Source organism: Anopheles ziemanni, chromosome 3, assembly GCF_943734765.1.
Source record: "Anopheles ziemanni chromosome 3, idAnoZiCoDA_A2_x.2, whole genome shotgun sequence".
NCBI classification, from domain to species: Eukaryota; Metazoa; Arthropoda; class Insecta; order Diptera; family Culicidae; genus Anopheles; species Anopheles ziemanni.
Genome location: NC_080706.1, coordinates 18,852,321 through 18,867,687, shown reverse-complemented (window position 1 = coordinate 18,867,687; position 15,367 = coordinate 18,852,321). Strand labels below are relative to the sequence as shown.

Below are 15,367 nucleotides of genomic sequence, written 5' to 3'. Positions count from 1 at the left end.
CGGCACCGCACGGACCGAACCGAACGACGTAAGTCCTCATGTCCTGTCATGTACGCCCATCTTTGCCGCATGGTTTATGATGGTGTCGAAGATAGGCTGGATGTGGCGAAGGGGGAAAGGGCAGGAAGAGCACGTTTAGCTATAATAAATTCTAATTCCATCGTACCATGGCAATAGCGTTGATGCTCCCCTTTCCAGCGGGCTGGCTTGGTTGATGTCGCTTTTTCACTCCCCTAAGGAATAAGTGAACCGTAAAATAACAGGATCATACCAAAAGGGTACGATGTCCAAAATAAAAGGGGCGCTTTGCAACTCCCTCCTTCGCTGGGCGAGGATCCGTGGACGTAACCGCAAGGTTTGCAACGGTGGCAAGTGTGTGGCTCTAGCGGCGGTCGCCTAAACCCCTTTTTCCGATAGACCCAAGTCTTGTGGTTAGCAGGCAGGAAATGTTCGCCCAGCGTCATGAAGAACTCATCATTTGCAAAGATGGGAGTAATTTATATCCTGATCTCGTAACAACGCTGTCATGTGGACACTTACAGGCAAGTGGCGTTGTACCGGATGAAATTTTCCAAAAACTGTTCCCTCACCCTCCCGCTAAGGGCTACTTTGGCTCCACTTGCCGTGGCGAGGGTTTCCTGTGTGTCTCCACGGGGTAATGTACAGTGAGTTAGTCCGTTTTCGTCGTATCTTTTTCGGTGGCAAGCTACTTCTGATAGCTTAAATGTTCTTTGCAATCACCGAAAGGTACGGGTCGGAATATCGTGCCATTAATCCTTTCGTAGAACGTATCCAGCTCGTCGTCAGAAATCGTCCCCTGTCCAGCAGCCCCTAGGGAAGAGTTTCAAGGTCTAATGAGGATTAAATCAATCCAATGTAAATTTGTAACGCACTCTGAAAGGAGGAAGAGAACTAGAGTAGAGCTCAAAAGATTGCAAACACAATAATTGCCTGGTTTTTGAGCTGATTAGTTTTCTGTGCGGTTCTTTTGGTTGTTTATATTATTTATTTGATAATTTCATGTGTTTTTTGTGGTTTTTTAATTGTTATTAATTATTTGTTTAGTTATGGAAAGAAAGTTACAACAAATTATGCAAGTTTACTACGAAGTGGGAGTTAGAAAACGATTATAACAGTAACAAAAATAAATTATGAATAGAACAACATCAAATCTTCAACATTATTTGAAATCCTTATCATTTCCTTATGTCACTAAATAAAATATAGAAGACCATATGAAACCACAACGACACTTCTCAGCACAATTTCTGTTTCGCGTCGCTTTTAACAATCTTGTTCTGTGGATCTGGAAAAAAATGAACGAAAATAAGAATATATGCATCATGGCAGCGTTATAAATTAAGAAATTGTTCAAAATGCACCCACTGCGCCAAATGTTTTGAAAAACACTTGAACAAGTTGTGACTCACGACAATGAAGTAAACCAAAACTCAGCAAACTAGCATAAAGTCTTTTCACTGTTTTTTTGTTACATCGTATTTTTATAATACAACAGGATCATGGTATTTAGCCTTTATCTGTATTCGCAGTAATTTTTCTTAACGGTAATGAAAAACACAATCAGTTGGTTTTATTATAATATCGAATCAACGTTTTAAGGAGAGGTTCATCCTCTACATTTTCATCGCATTTTTATTTTTGTTTTATTTCAAAAAGGGCATTTGAGACTGCTCCTTAATGATTCGGTAATTAACAAAACATTGGCGACGAAGAAAAAACTAAGTGCCATGAAAACAATCACCTCGGTGAGGTGGGGATAAAGAAAAGATAAATATAATCCCACCCCTGTTGTGTAAAGTGCTGGAAAACTGAGCTGTAAGCCCTTAACGCTTCTCTCGAAAGGGAATGAATATCAACTTGGGGCTAATTTAATTTCATCATCTGCCAACCGAGCATCAACAATCGACCACTTGTCCTGTTCGTACAGTTGTCGAGTGTTTCTGAAGATGTCTGGTATGGTGTAGGCAAGATGCTTGTCGGATAGAATAGGCTATCAACAATGTTCTGGTGCTTATAATGACTAGCGTCATACAACAAATCAAACGAGACGAATTGAAAGGAAAACATACTCTTTTATGATTGAGTTCTTTTTTACGTGAAATGAATGAACAAATGATTCATTTATTTATGTAACAGAGTGAGTTAATTAAAACTTTTTACAGTTTGCTTAAGACTCAAGGTATGTTGTGAATGTGATGTTGTGTCGTCATTAGAATGAGAAAACAGCAAATCAAGTGATGCACACTGTACAACTTTTCAACTTTCGTAGACAAGAGCTGTTATTCATTTGACATAACCCGCTTTTGTGATTCGAGTTCATTTTCATTTCTGCTTGGTGCGGTAATCAAAGCAAGACAAAGCACTGAAAATGGTCTCACGTAGAATTTTCCCTGTCCGCAGTGTCCCCATTGGATATTTTCTAGAACGACGCGTAATAACTGCGGCGCTGATGTGGTGTTCTACCAGTTGTTTTTTTTATTCCCCGGAACGATATGTTGATGAAGATGAATGTCTACGCACTCGCCTTTCAGCGGGACACTTGGTGGAAAAATATGGCAGCCGTGAAATCTTGCCGGAATATGGTGATGGTGATGATGTTGTGATCATCATCGTACCGCCGTTGACATGGCGAATTCGCGTGAGGTTATTCTTTTTGTGAGTAATAAAAAAATGAAAACCAAAAGATCGTACTTTTGTGTTTGGGTTTTTTCTTTCACCACTCGGAGACCATTTTCACACATCGTACCGTATGAGAGTGATAAATGTGATGGATGTGTAGACGGGTGGATGCAGCTCGACTTAATGCACTTCCTACCATCGACGTGTTACGGGAATGGATGGTTGAATGAGCGAGCGCACTTTTTGTGCGGGTGTGAAAGGTTTTCTTTTCTTTTTCTCTTTCCAAACCATGAAGTTAAACAAAGGGTTGGAAATAAAAATGATGTCTTTTGCTGCTCTTCGCGTTTATATTTGTGTTTCACCGCTGCCTACATCGTAGCACACATCTGCAGAAATGGCTGTCGTGATTTTTCCTTTTCACTTTCAACCTTAGAAAAGAAAAGTGGTCGTATGGAATTTTAATGTTGTTATACAGAATAACCATGCAAATGGATGTAGTAAGCAAATGAAATGCAAAATACAGTCTCCGTTTTGTAATTAAACCGAGCAAACAAACTTGAATAAGATACGAGCGAACGAGTTAAATACTTTAATTTTCTTTAGTAAGTTTACTACAGCGGCTTTGACAGATTTCCGTCGAATGGGCAGCTGATTTGCTTTTTCAGTTGAGTTTTATTTCCAATGCCACAAACATGGACTTTAAATACTTAAAATTAAAAGTATTTGAACATTAACTTTAATAACTTAAAATGGAAAGTACTTTCAAGAAGATAGCTTGGAAAAACTTATAAGAGCAAGAGCAATGAAGAGACAAACAATTTACACCATCGCAAGGTTTGTGGAAAATTGATGGAAATAATATCACTTTCCAATGGTTTCATCACAAAGGCGCCCGACCGAACAAAACCCAAACTTGAACGAGGTGCTCTCGCTGTCATGGAGTCACTGTACAACAAGGATGGAGTAGGGGTTGTGGGACGTAAGGATCATTTGTAGAGAGCCCGACAGCAAAAAGCACAGATTAAGAAACGGGCGAGAAAAAATGGCACAAGCAAACGCTTGCGTAGCAAACAGAAAGGAATGTTCATGTACTAACACAGTTAAATTTGGCAACGGGGAGGGCGTTTCATTTGTTTCGCACCCGTTGCATTCGTTTTTGTTTATTTATTTTAATTTGATTGCGCGTCCTTTCCCCCACTCCATCGCCGCGGATACCAACATCTCCCTCGCATGTGTTTCACATAATGTTTTGTAACTCCGTTTCTCAGCTGACTGCTCACTAGCTCACTGTCGGTGAGTTTAAATTCTCACGTCCACTCTCGGGCACAGTGGGAACGACCACGAGTGATACTCGGGTCAGGGGGCGAACGTGTTTTGGTCGCCAAACATTCTAGCTTCCATCGGATGGTTCATCTATTTTCCCACTTTGCTGCCAAACGTTTTTTTGACTTTTCCTTTGTGCCAGCACACTGGATGGTGGGTGGCTGCTTGGAAAGTGGTGGCAGAGACCGAGCGAAAAACCTCTGTGACATCGTGCGGTAATAGAATTGGTATGAGATTCCGCAAAAGCGATTCACTCGGCACTCTCCACCCCCTAGGCGAGGGCTGAAGGGATGAGTTGTGCGCGAGGGATAAAACACCCCCCGTGGAGAAGAACGGTTGGGAGCGGAGGGTGTGAAACCTTTGCCTTGGCTCTGTGACGATGTGAGCGAGAAAGGACGACCAAGCTGTCGGTACTGTTTCGTTCGAACAGATGGTGGAAAATTGAAAGCCACAGTAGAGGAGCTAACGGTACCGTTCAGGGGCGTTGTGGTGAAGTGAAGGTACCGGCGAGGAAGGATGGAAGGGTGGGAAAAGGAAAGCGATATCGTAAAAGCGACCCATAAGTCACGGTGCACGATGAAAAATGTGCGTAAAAGAGATGGGAGCGTTGGAAGAGGATAGGCTAATAAAAGGACGACCAGAGAGAAGAAAAAAAAAAAACAAGACCATGAAAATAAAACGTCGACAAGGACGAAAGGCGATGACGACGAGGACACATTTCAAGGGGGATTGATTTACAAAATTTCGGTTCACTGCTTCTGGGTGATTTTCCTTTTTATGCGTTTTTCTTTTGTGCCGCTGGTTGTCTATTTTTTTGTTGAGTGTGGTGCGTGCCATCGCTTATGTGTGCGGAAGCGGTATTAAAAGGACACAAGGAGTGCAAGATCCGAAGCGGATTACACACGGTGGCCGCCCGGTCTGGCCCGGGCCGTGGGCATACGGAGCACATACAAAAGAACCGCTGGACCAGCGCGCCGCACACATTTGAAGGGACAGTTTTTGTCATTCCTCTTTGCGTCAAACTGAAAAGGACATCCTTTATATAGCGGGTGGTGGCAATGTGGGTTTTTTTCCTGTATGTGTGAGCGGTTTGTTTTTATTCTTTCTTTGGGCAATTTTTTTCCCTCCTGCTACAAATATGCAAAGAAAGCATGTGGCCTGTTTTTTGACGGATGATGATTCGCTCGTCCGTTTTTCTAGGACCCCCGGACACATTCCACTATACATCAGGGAAAGCCTGCCGCTGCGTGAAGTAAATAGTTCATTTCGAAAAAAAAAACGGTGAAAGCAAAACGGAAGCTGCAAAACATGCAAAAATGTAAAAGAAAGAAAACCAAATGACATGTTGAAATACTGAAAATGGGCTTGTTAGTATCGGTGAAATTAACTGAATCGTGTTAATCCTTTTTGCCTCTTTTGTTTAGTGTTTTCCTCCGAGGGGTTTGTCATCTATCCCAATTGAACGTAAACTCGGATGCCATTGATGGAGTGAGGTGTTAATCCTTTTATTTCGTTTGCTCATCTTTTGGTGATTTTCGTGTTTTTGGTTTTGAAGGATTAAACATTCCTCCATTGTTTTTTACCTTTTTTAAGGATGCGTAGATTTTGAGTGACATGTTTGTGTTTTTTCCCAATTCGCTAGGTCTGTTTTAATTAATTTGCGCTCATATTTACATGTTTTGCTATTAGATTTTTATGAAACCTTTGTGCAACTTTGAGTTTTTTATATAAAAATTATTTATTTTTGAAAGTTTATATTTAAAAACCGCTCTGCTGCGTTGCAATTTCTACTGTGCTGATCCTTCTTCATGTACCATGTTTGCCACATTCCTTTTGCATTAGTTACTCTGTACGAAATCACACGAAAACAGGATCCCCGTCCACTGGTCTTTGCAGCCTCCGGGATGGATTGTGCTGTGTTTATTCAATGCCAAAGCGGTTAGGTCTCGCTTCCGTGCGAGATCCGTGCGCTAAACTTCGACAGACGGTCGGTACTGGGAAGGAAAACTCGTTCCACCGGGGTCGCGCCACCACAGAAGGATCATTTTCGTGGAAGGATAAGAAACGGTAGGGTCGGTACGGATGAGTGTGTACGTGTGTGTGTGTGTGTGTGTATATGGTGGTTCCACGTAGAAAGAGCAATGAAGAGGGCAGATTTAGTGCACCCGAAGCGAAGCGTTCTTCAAGCGAAGCTATAAAAACGGCCGAATGATAGAAAGGGACGCAACGGGAAAAGGAAAACAAGGTAGGAGGAGAGAGAGAAAGCGGAAAAAGATCCGATGGCATTGTTTCGCTTCGCAATAGCATCTCCCACACAGCCCGACCTCGCGGGTGTCGCGCGTTCACTCACAAATTAGAAAGTGCCACCACCGTCTGTCGTGTGGTTTTCCTCGTTTTTTCCCCCCACCCCGGGTGACTCCAGCCGCGCCCGGCGGCTTTTCTCACGAATGTCCTTTTCCCATAAATAACATCCCGCGTTGCTAGGCCCAACCGCACGGAACCGCGATGCTGTGTACGATTCGGATGAGATAACCATTTCTCATCGGGTGGGTGAACCGACCGAGCATGATGAGTTACCGGTCTCGCGACCTTTTCGCTGCTGAAGGTAGCGTGAGTTCCTTGTTGTGAAAGGATCTCCGAAAGGACGAGAAGCGCACATCCGTTCGCGGTGTGGCATTCATTCGTGTTTTGAACGCCGTCGTGTAAGGAAGGAGCAGTCCTACTGCTACAGCTGCAGTTTCGTCCTTTTAACATTTGCGTGCACGTTCTGTCAACCGACTACGGAAGGACGACGTGAGAGTGCGTGTGTGTGTGTGTGGTTGTGAGGGCTCGTGCCTGTGGCCGCAATAGGGGTGTGTTGTGATGTATTCTGTGTCGAGGCGGTACCAGGAATAGATCCGTCGCTTTGAATAGCGCGTCCTGTTCGAAGATGGTTTGTTATTCGAAGTGTCATGTTTATCGAAACGCTTTGCTTCATTGGGCATGGAAGTGAAACCGTTTGCAGAAGTGGCATGCAGATACATTTCCCCAATGGTGTGGAAACTGTAATCGCACTAGAATGGGTACATTGATGTGGATATAATATTCATAAGTGTGCGATTTATGTAAATCAAAATATAAGAAATCTAAAGTGTGCTTTGAAAAAGAATCCACAGCAGTTGTCTTGAATGTTAAACATGCAAACTTTAAAATATGCTCAAATTAATAAACCAAAAGATAATAAAAGTGTTACAATAAAATAAATAGATAAGTTCTAAAGAAAAAAATCAGACATCATAAACACATTTCTTCACGGCTTAAAGAGTCATGCTGGCCCTTCAGTCCTTCGTCTGGAAGAAAAATCGTAAACGTTAACGTTTATTCCGATGTCATTCCGAACGTGGCCCAAAGTTGTGGAAAAAGGCCAGAGGATAAGTGTGCTGTTGTGGTGTGTGGATGTGTGCGAACCATAAATCGCCTTAAACGTCAATTTCCCTGGTCCCGTTGAGGAGCGGGTAAACGCCGAGATAGAAACTCGCCAATGAATGGATGAAAATGGGGCACGGGCAGTGCTCATCGTTTCAGATGCGGGTGAAACTCGAAGCTAACACTGTGACTGTGCGTTTGCCGTTTAATTTCCAACAAACACCAGCAGGAGGCCGGTGGTAGATAATTTAATCATTTATTAAACATATTAAATAATGGCTTTAAAAACAACCCATCATCATCAACATCATCGGCCGCGCTACCGATGCTGTTTTTGTTGTCCTTTTGCTACTGTGGTGTGTGGCGGTCAGGCGGTTTGTGTGTCGATGTGTGTGTGCGATTCATTTGCCTTCAACGCCCAACACTGTGCCCACATAGAAAAGACCGCCGGTGAGAGTGAGAGTGCTTTGATGAGTGAAAATGAAGTTACAATAGCCGATGGCAAACAATCGGGAGGCGAGTGAGCAAGCGCGCAGCGTCCTTCCGTCCTCACACTGCCCCCCCTCCCTCTGCACTGACCGTGCGTTGAGTCGAACAAACGTCAGAGTTTTCCGATACCGCGTTCCTCGGAGCTCGCTGCCCGATGCGCTTGCTCCGTCCCATCTCCATCGGCTCGATTGATGTCACCAATACTAAGCAAATTTCGGGATGTTGCGAGGAAACACCGGTATCGGTATCCTTTTTTCACCGGAACTCACCGTTGAACACATACACTCGACACCGCACCATCTACACACCTATACAACCATACGGTTGCCATTATAGTGAAACGAATCCTTCGGAGCGCAAGGATCCGAGTGATTTCGTGGCGCTCTCCCTGTCGGGTTTGGGAACGTGGAAAAGTAATCAATTGTCTGACGTACAATTTGTGAGCATGCCCTGGTGTGTGTGCGTGTAAGTGTGCATCACTGATGTCTGTCTCGTCTACTGCTCCACCGTGTGGCCATCAAATGATCACTTAATGGAGCGTCGTAAATGGATCCGCGTGTGTTTGTGTGTATGTGGCCCGTTCGTGAATGATGATGCTCATTTGACAGTATTTAATCAGTGCACGGAGTTGCATGTTTGTGCGGTGAATTTTAACTGACATCCACGGAACACACTTCCGTTCATTCTCTCACTCGCTTTCACCTTCCATCTCCTTCTCGCTCGTTTGATGGGAGGAATGGAATTTAAATTTTTTAAATGCTTCCGTGCGGTGCTTCTCGTTGCGTCCCGTCCACCGACCAACCGGAGGGAGTGGTATCGGTGGTAGTGTATGAATAAAACATAAATATTACGATTATAAAATAAAGCACAATCCCCGACGAATGAATTAATCAGTTTAATTATTTTCACACCTCACCGGAAATGAGAAACAATGAGGTGTGAGCGGTGGTATTTTGCGGGCAGGTTAACATTTGATCGGCCACAAAGGGATTTCTGTGAAGCATTCCGATGTAATAAACGGTTGGTTTCATGTTCAGTACCATAGTGCAAGTGACAACGGAGAAGCATTGGTATCATTTTCAGTGTTTTGCCATTCGATTCCATTCCATTTGGGTTGGAAAAATTACAAATTGTTGTGTCGGCATTCTTTTCGATCAATAAAAGTCAACTTTGAGTGAGATTATAGTTAAATATTTATTTTATACACATTTTTCCTTTTGCGAAGTTTAAGGAAACGAGTTATCCTTAGAAATCAAATATTGACATCATAACTAAACACGAAACAACAACTTAACACAAAGAGGTGTGCAACGTGAAGTTATGAAATTAGAAAATAATTTATTAAAAGTTCCTATTGTGGTTTCACATTTACAGTTCCAAGAGTTTGTGAATGTCAAAAAGTTAAACTAAATTTAAAAAAAAAACAACGTAGTTAGGTCGAAAAGTAAACTCGAATGAGTAAAGTGCTCCCGCGTTGGTGACAAAACAAACAATTGTATTGATTTGTGTGGGCTGCTCGAACCGTTCGGAAGTGCGCCTGAACGCGTACGGCAAAGGATAACAAATTGGCTCCGGCCGGTTTCCATCGGCTTTCCCTCGTTCTTGGCCGGCTCCAGCAAGTGCAGCAGCAGCAACAGCAGCAGCAACAGCAGCAGCAATTTGATAATATGACTGCCAATTTGAAGGTGCATTTAACTGTAATTATATTTAATTTGTTCGCATAAATAGTTAATTGTGGCATCTGGGCGCGCGGTGGGCGCTTGTGGGTGGCTCACTGGCCAATTTCTCGATTCAACGCACACCCACGTGCACGTGTTCCAACGTGATTGGGTCTAGTGTAGGATGATGGTGGTCGCATATGCATGCTTGGATGGTTGCCATGGTCGCGCTCCACTGTTAATTCACTTTCGCTCGGAACATTATCCCCAAACTGGAGATTATATTGTTTGTGTTACCCTGTAATCCGTCATGTTCCATTTCATTTATGTCAGTCGCAATAAATATTCCATTTCATAAAAACCATACTAAATCCTTTAGTCGATAAACAACCAAGTCACGAATCAAAATTAAATGGTATTACTTTTCAATCACGATTGGTGCCATTTCAAAACAGATATATAATCGTAATGGAAGTTTCTTGGTTGACTTTATTCTATATTGGATACATTCTTTTCAAATGTAAATGCCTGTCGATATTTAATGGTACAAAAATATGTTACTTCTACAGCCGATTGTATTACTAACTTTTGTTTTCCTCTCTACAGGGACCGCCTCCTCAGGGGCGACAGTTCACAATAGCTGAAACGCTGGAAAGGATCAAAGAGGAATTCAATTTCCTCCAGGCGCAGTATCACACGTAAGTGTTTATTTTAAGATATTTTAAAACTACACGTTTGCGTTTATCAGTAAAGTATTTAATTTAGTTTTGTGAAATGATACCTTATTTAATTTATGTTCGGGGAAATAATATGCTTCAGTTGTTCCTCACGTTGGGCCTAATTTTCAGCCCAACAACCACGGTTAGTTGCGTGGTTCGAAAATCAATCAAAAGCAGGAAAGCGGTAGCCGGCCGCAGGACAGGATCAAATGATTAGCAGCTGATTATGATGTTAAATGCAGAAGCATCGCAAACGAGCGAAGCAAAAGTAGGGTGAGGAATAAATTCTGCTCGAAACGCTTGGGTGTCTTCCGCGTCGGTGCTGCCTGCGGTAAAGCCGTCTGTGTTTTGGATAGGCCGGTTCGGAGAACATCCGGTAAGCCAACTATCAGTCCTTCTTAGCACACAAACACACAAACAAACACACATACGCAAATACATAAAGACCAATACGACCGCTAGCTTGCGGCGTCGGATTACGTTCGCGTTGGATAGGCCTCTCCCGCATCCAATGCCGGAATCGAACGCGTAATCATTAATTTAATTGTTATTATGCTCACGTGTGGTGCATATTTACTCCTACCATTTACCGAACCGCCACCGCCAGCAGCACGGTCGTGTTTCGGATGTTTGGAGCGTGGGCAAAGATTTTAGTGAGGATCCAATTCCCAACCTAGGGCAACAGGAGGGATTACACAAGGAAAGAGTGATCCGGGGGAAGGATCGAAATTGAAATTGATAGCATCGCCGGATTGTGGTGGACGCATTCCGGGATGACAGAAACACCTCGCCCGGTTCGTCCCAAGATTCACCCAGCCCGGTTCGGCCGTGTGAGATATCAAATAACTTTAATGGATTTAGCTTCCCCGAGTTCATTTGGATGGCTCTGATGCCAAGTGCGGGATTATTACAACCGGGAGCCGACTGTTTGTGTACGACACTGAAACGTCCCGGGTCTGGAGCAGGATTGAATTGAGTGATAGTGAATAAACATCCTTAATCGCATTGATTAGCTTGTTAATTATGAAGGCATGGAAAGTTACGAAGCACAGGAAATACGATTGTCATTTTCTCGGGAAAATCGATATGATAAATTTGCATAAAGCGTCTTTAGCGAACCATGAATCTACATTTTTTGTTTGTCAATACTTGTCGAATATCTTTCACTCCTAGTTAAAATATAGAGTGAACTCTCGCAAGTAAAACATAAACGAACCGCATAGTTTGTAGTTTGTCGATCCAAATTTTCAATGTTTCTTTTAGTGAAATCACAGTCCTGGGAAATTACTGTTCCAAATCGACGATAGAGAGAGGGAACCAAACAATCTTTTCCTCTTACTCCAAACACTCCTGGCGATCCTTCCCATCGCAAAGCGTAGCAAACGAAAGGTGCGGTGGGCATCGGCTTCGGTTACCTAATTGACCTACCTGGTCCGGTGGAAGGAAGTGAAACGGAATTGTAATGTTTATAATGAGGTGACAAACGAAAGGAAAGTGGAAAAGGTTAAAACCGGGGGAAAAGCAAAAAAAACTGCATACGCTAGAAGGAAGTGTTCCTGCAAAGGCAGGAGTAAATAAAAAGGCGAGAAACCCTTGAGAAAAGATTTTCCCGATACGATTGTGCTACCGAAAAACAGCTGCTACGCTTTCATGTTGTTATGCTTGCTACTGCCCTTTGTTTGGTCCGATGTGTGTGCCGTTTGTTGGCGCTGTTCGCACCGGCCCTTTTACAGTTTCTTGCAGAGTGTTTTCATAATTCGTGGAAGAGGGCTATTTTTCATTTCTTTCTCTTTTGAGGTTGCAAACATAATCTCTCTTCTATACCTGAGATTGGAATTGTATGGTGCGGCAAAACAAATATGCCAACGGTTGCGTGATGGTTTGTTCATTTCGTGGTAGAATTTTTTGAAGCCTTTTAAAGGATAATGCCATCGTTTAATTTTAATTCAGGTTGCATGTTTATTTTGATGTTTTGTTTCGTCGATTTTATTTGATCAAAAAGTAACATCAAAGCATCGTTTCATCCATGTGAAGCACTGTTACTTTTAAACTTTTTCAGAACGATTCGATCTTAGTCGAATAAAAACTCTTAAAGGAAAAATCGTGAACAGCATAAGTAAAGGAATAAATCTAAATATTTATAAGAGATTTGTTTCAAATCCCATACTGCTGTATTTGCGGAAACCAAACCTCATAAAAAATAGTACACATCCATAAAGGCGGCCGGAATCGAAACCACCGGATGACGAGTGGTAACAAGGACGAATTAAATAACACCCCTAATCTCCTAATTGCATAGCCATTGGCATGATAAAGCGACTCGGAGCGTGATCATGAACACTGTACCTGGTGTGTATGACCTATAATTTCATTCTGCCAACGACTTTGATCGAAAAAAAACACTACCCCCTTGGCTTCATCGTCATTCCAGGCGTAGAAGAGCATGGAAACACCATCGTCCCTGTCTCGCTGACAGGGTCGGCAAATGCCAGCAGCTTTCCACTCGTGCGTCAATCCTGATGGTTTTCCACCGCATTCCTCCATCACAACTCATCATTGCGCTGCTACGATCAACACAATACGGCTTAAACATTCCTGTTTTTGCTCTCTCACTCTCCTTTCTTTCGCGCTCTACAACCGACACAACCATTTGGATTTTTGGTCCTTATTTCCACCCCGCTCTACTGCCACTTCCACCGCTCCTATACACTCTCATCTACCCCAGGCTACTTAAACAGTTTCGCCCTTATTTGCACACGCGGGCCGATTTTCTATTTATATTTCAATTACACCCTTCATTCTGCCTCGGTTCACCCTCCATTGACGGCCGCTTTTCTCCATGTTCTTGGCATTTTCCATATCCCTCCTTGTTCAGTTTTTCCCTTCCCTACATTTCCCGTTCGATTTTTCGGATTGCTTGTTTCGTTTTTTTTCTCCTTTTCCGTGTCGCCCCTAACCCCTAGCGGGGGGTTAGTGTCGGGGGTTACGTTTTCGTGACAACGGCGCTAAAATTGTTAACTTCTTTCCCTGCTGCCTCCGTCACTACCCCACGTCCTCCATTCGCAGCTTATTTGTCCCAAAACGTTTCGGGTAGCGTTTTCCTTTCCTTGGCTAGAAGGTGTTGTTTTTTTTTTGTTCGTCGATCCCTCTTTTACCCTGGTCGCCATTATTGCTTCCTTTTTGTTACCGTTACCGTTTCCTGTGCGTCATTATGACCACTTTGATTTGTGTGTTCCGTGTGTGTATGTATGTCAACAGCTATATCCTTGAGCCAGCTGGCAGTTTGTTCGACAGGAGGGGTTGGGTCTTTTATATTTCTTTCTTTTTTTTTTGTTGGGTTGTTGTTTGATTTTGGCATTTCTACCGATTTCGCTCACCGACCGACCAATCGACCCCTATTAATTCGCGTATGTGATTTCACCCTCGGGGAAGCCTCGGTTTCCATCCCCCTGCTATATATCGATATCGTGACCGAGCCACACGGAATGCTTTACTCCATTTACGAGGGTTTTTGCGCCGGTCCTTTTTTTCTTTTGCTATTCGCTTGTTCCTCCGATACCAGCGTCCCTTTCGCCCCGTTTCCCATTCCCTCTGTTGTGGAAAAGTGTCGATGTGCTTTGTTCACAGTTTCCTGCCTTCGGTTGGCCGTGCGCCCTCGTCCACCGTGCCGACAAGGACACGCACGCGTTATGGTTTGCTTTTGGGGTTTTCGAACGAATTCGTTCCGTAGGGCAGGGAGAGAGATGGTCGGCGACCCTTCGTGCTGGGCCCCGCTTTAGCAGGAATCAAATATTATTGTTATTATTGTCCTGCTTGGCTCATCAATTTGCCACCGCCCGGTCTACCTTCTCCGGCACGGTCCCTTCTCCGTTCTGCATGGATGGGTTTAGTTCCCTGTTGTTTTTTTTTCGCTTATGTTTCCTCACCGTTTGATGCTCGGCGTGTGCTTCATTCGCTTTCAGTATTTGGTTCGTCAATAATATCTTGATTCACGAGAAAAGCATCCTTCGGTCGATAATGACGGTCGATCGCGTTCGATAAGCTTCAATTTGGCGAAAGACGGTCGAGTATGCTACTACTTTTTGCAGAAAATAATTTTTTCAAAATTTCTTTCGTTTTGCTTTGTTTTTGTGACAGTTTCATGAGATACTGATAGTATGTTTTTGAGCAAAAAATAGCTATCTCTTTCCAATCAATGAAATAAGTGTGGGAAATAAAAAAACGCCAAGTGTAAAGACAGCATATTGTTTTTAAAAAAAGAAAGTGGGCAAAAAAACACGAAAATGGGGTACAAATCACTAAACCTAGAGCGAACGTTTTCCCCTTAACTTCTAGTGAAAGCAAACCATGTCATAATTGTGTTTGGTTTCTCAAGTATAGATCGAAACGTTGAGAGTTTGTTCGGATGCGTTTGAGTTATATGTTTATGCAAAACAAATACTAACGATAGCATCGCCTTTTCTCCCGTTCAAGATGCTTCCAATGCAATCAGTATCATCATCAAATATGCATAAATCATGGCAGACCTAACATAGTAGCGTCCCTTTTAATGGGAAAGGATGTATTCACAGCTTTTTTTCTTTCTCTCGCATCAATAATGTTGCACTGATTTTCCTGCATAAACCGTTCCTTGGGGTGTAATATTTAAAGTGGCATAAAAAATCACATTGAGTTGAATATTCACGAGGCTGAATGGTAACCATGAAGGCAGCCGCCAGTGTGTTTGTTCGTCATTCCACCCAAATCGTAGGGTTAAGCTAGAAACCCCAGAATCACCCTAGCGGATGTAAATCGAAAAGCAAAGGGGATGATGTTCAACTGAAGCAGACAAAAAACTGAAACCTCCGACAGCAACGTTAACAGCCCCAGCAGCTGAGCACAACACATACACACACACAAAATAAAAACACACAAATCAGTGTGATTAAAAATCCGAAAATGTCGGTGAAAGGATTGCGCCGAACCCCGTGGCAGCGTGCTTTCGGGATAGGCAATGGACGGTTGGGAAGGATTTGATTCCGAAAAAAAGGAGAAGAATCATTTCCTTTCGTTCGTTCACTCGCTAATGGATACAAATTAAATCACTTGCCGCATATCCCGAGTCTCCACACTGGTCCGCCTGAGGGTTGCCAC

At 43.1% G+C, this 15,367-nt stretch overlaps 1 protein-coding gene across 1 annotated transcript in view; it reads left to right on the top strand.

Annotated features, from left to right (window-relative positions):
• LOC131288068 (protein groucho) overlaps positions 1 to 15,367 on the top strand; it is a 160,943-nt gene that overhangs the window by 83,271 nt on the left and 62,305 nt on the right. Inside the window, exon 3 of the mRNA XM_058317168.1 lies at positions 10,122 to 10,213. Within this exon, the coding sequence (XP_058173151.1) occupies positions 10,122 to 10,213 (92 nt within the window). The remainder of the gene's footprint in view (positions 1 to 10,121; positions 10,214 to 15,367) is intronic.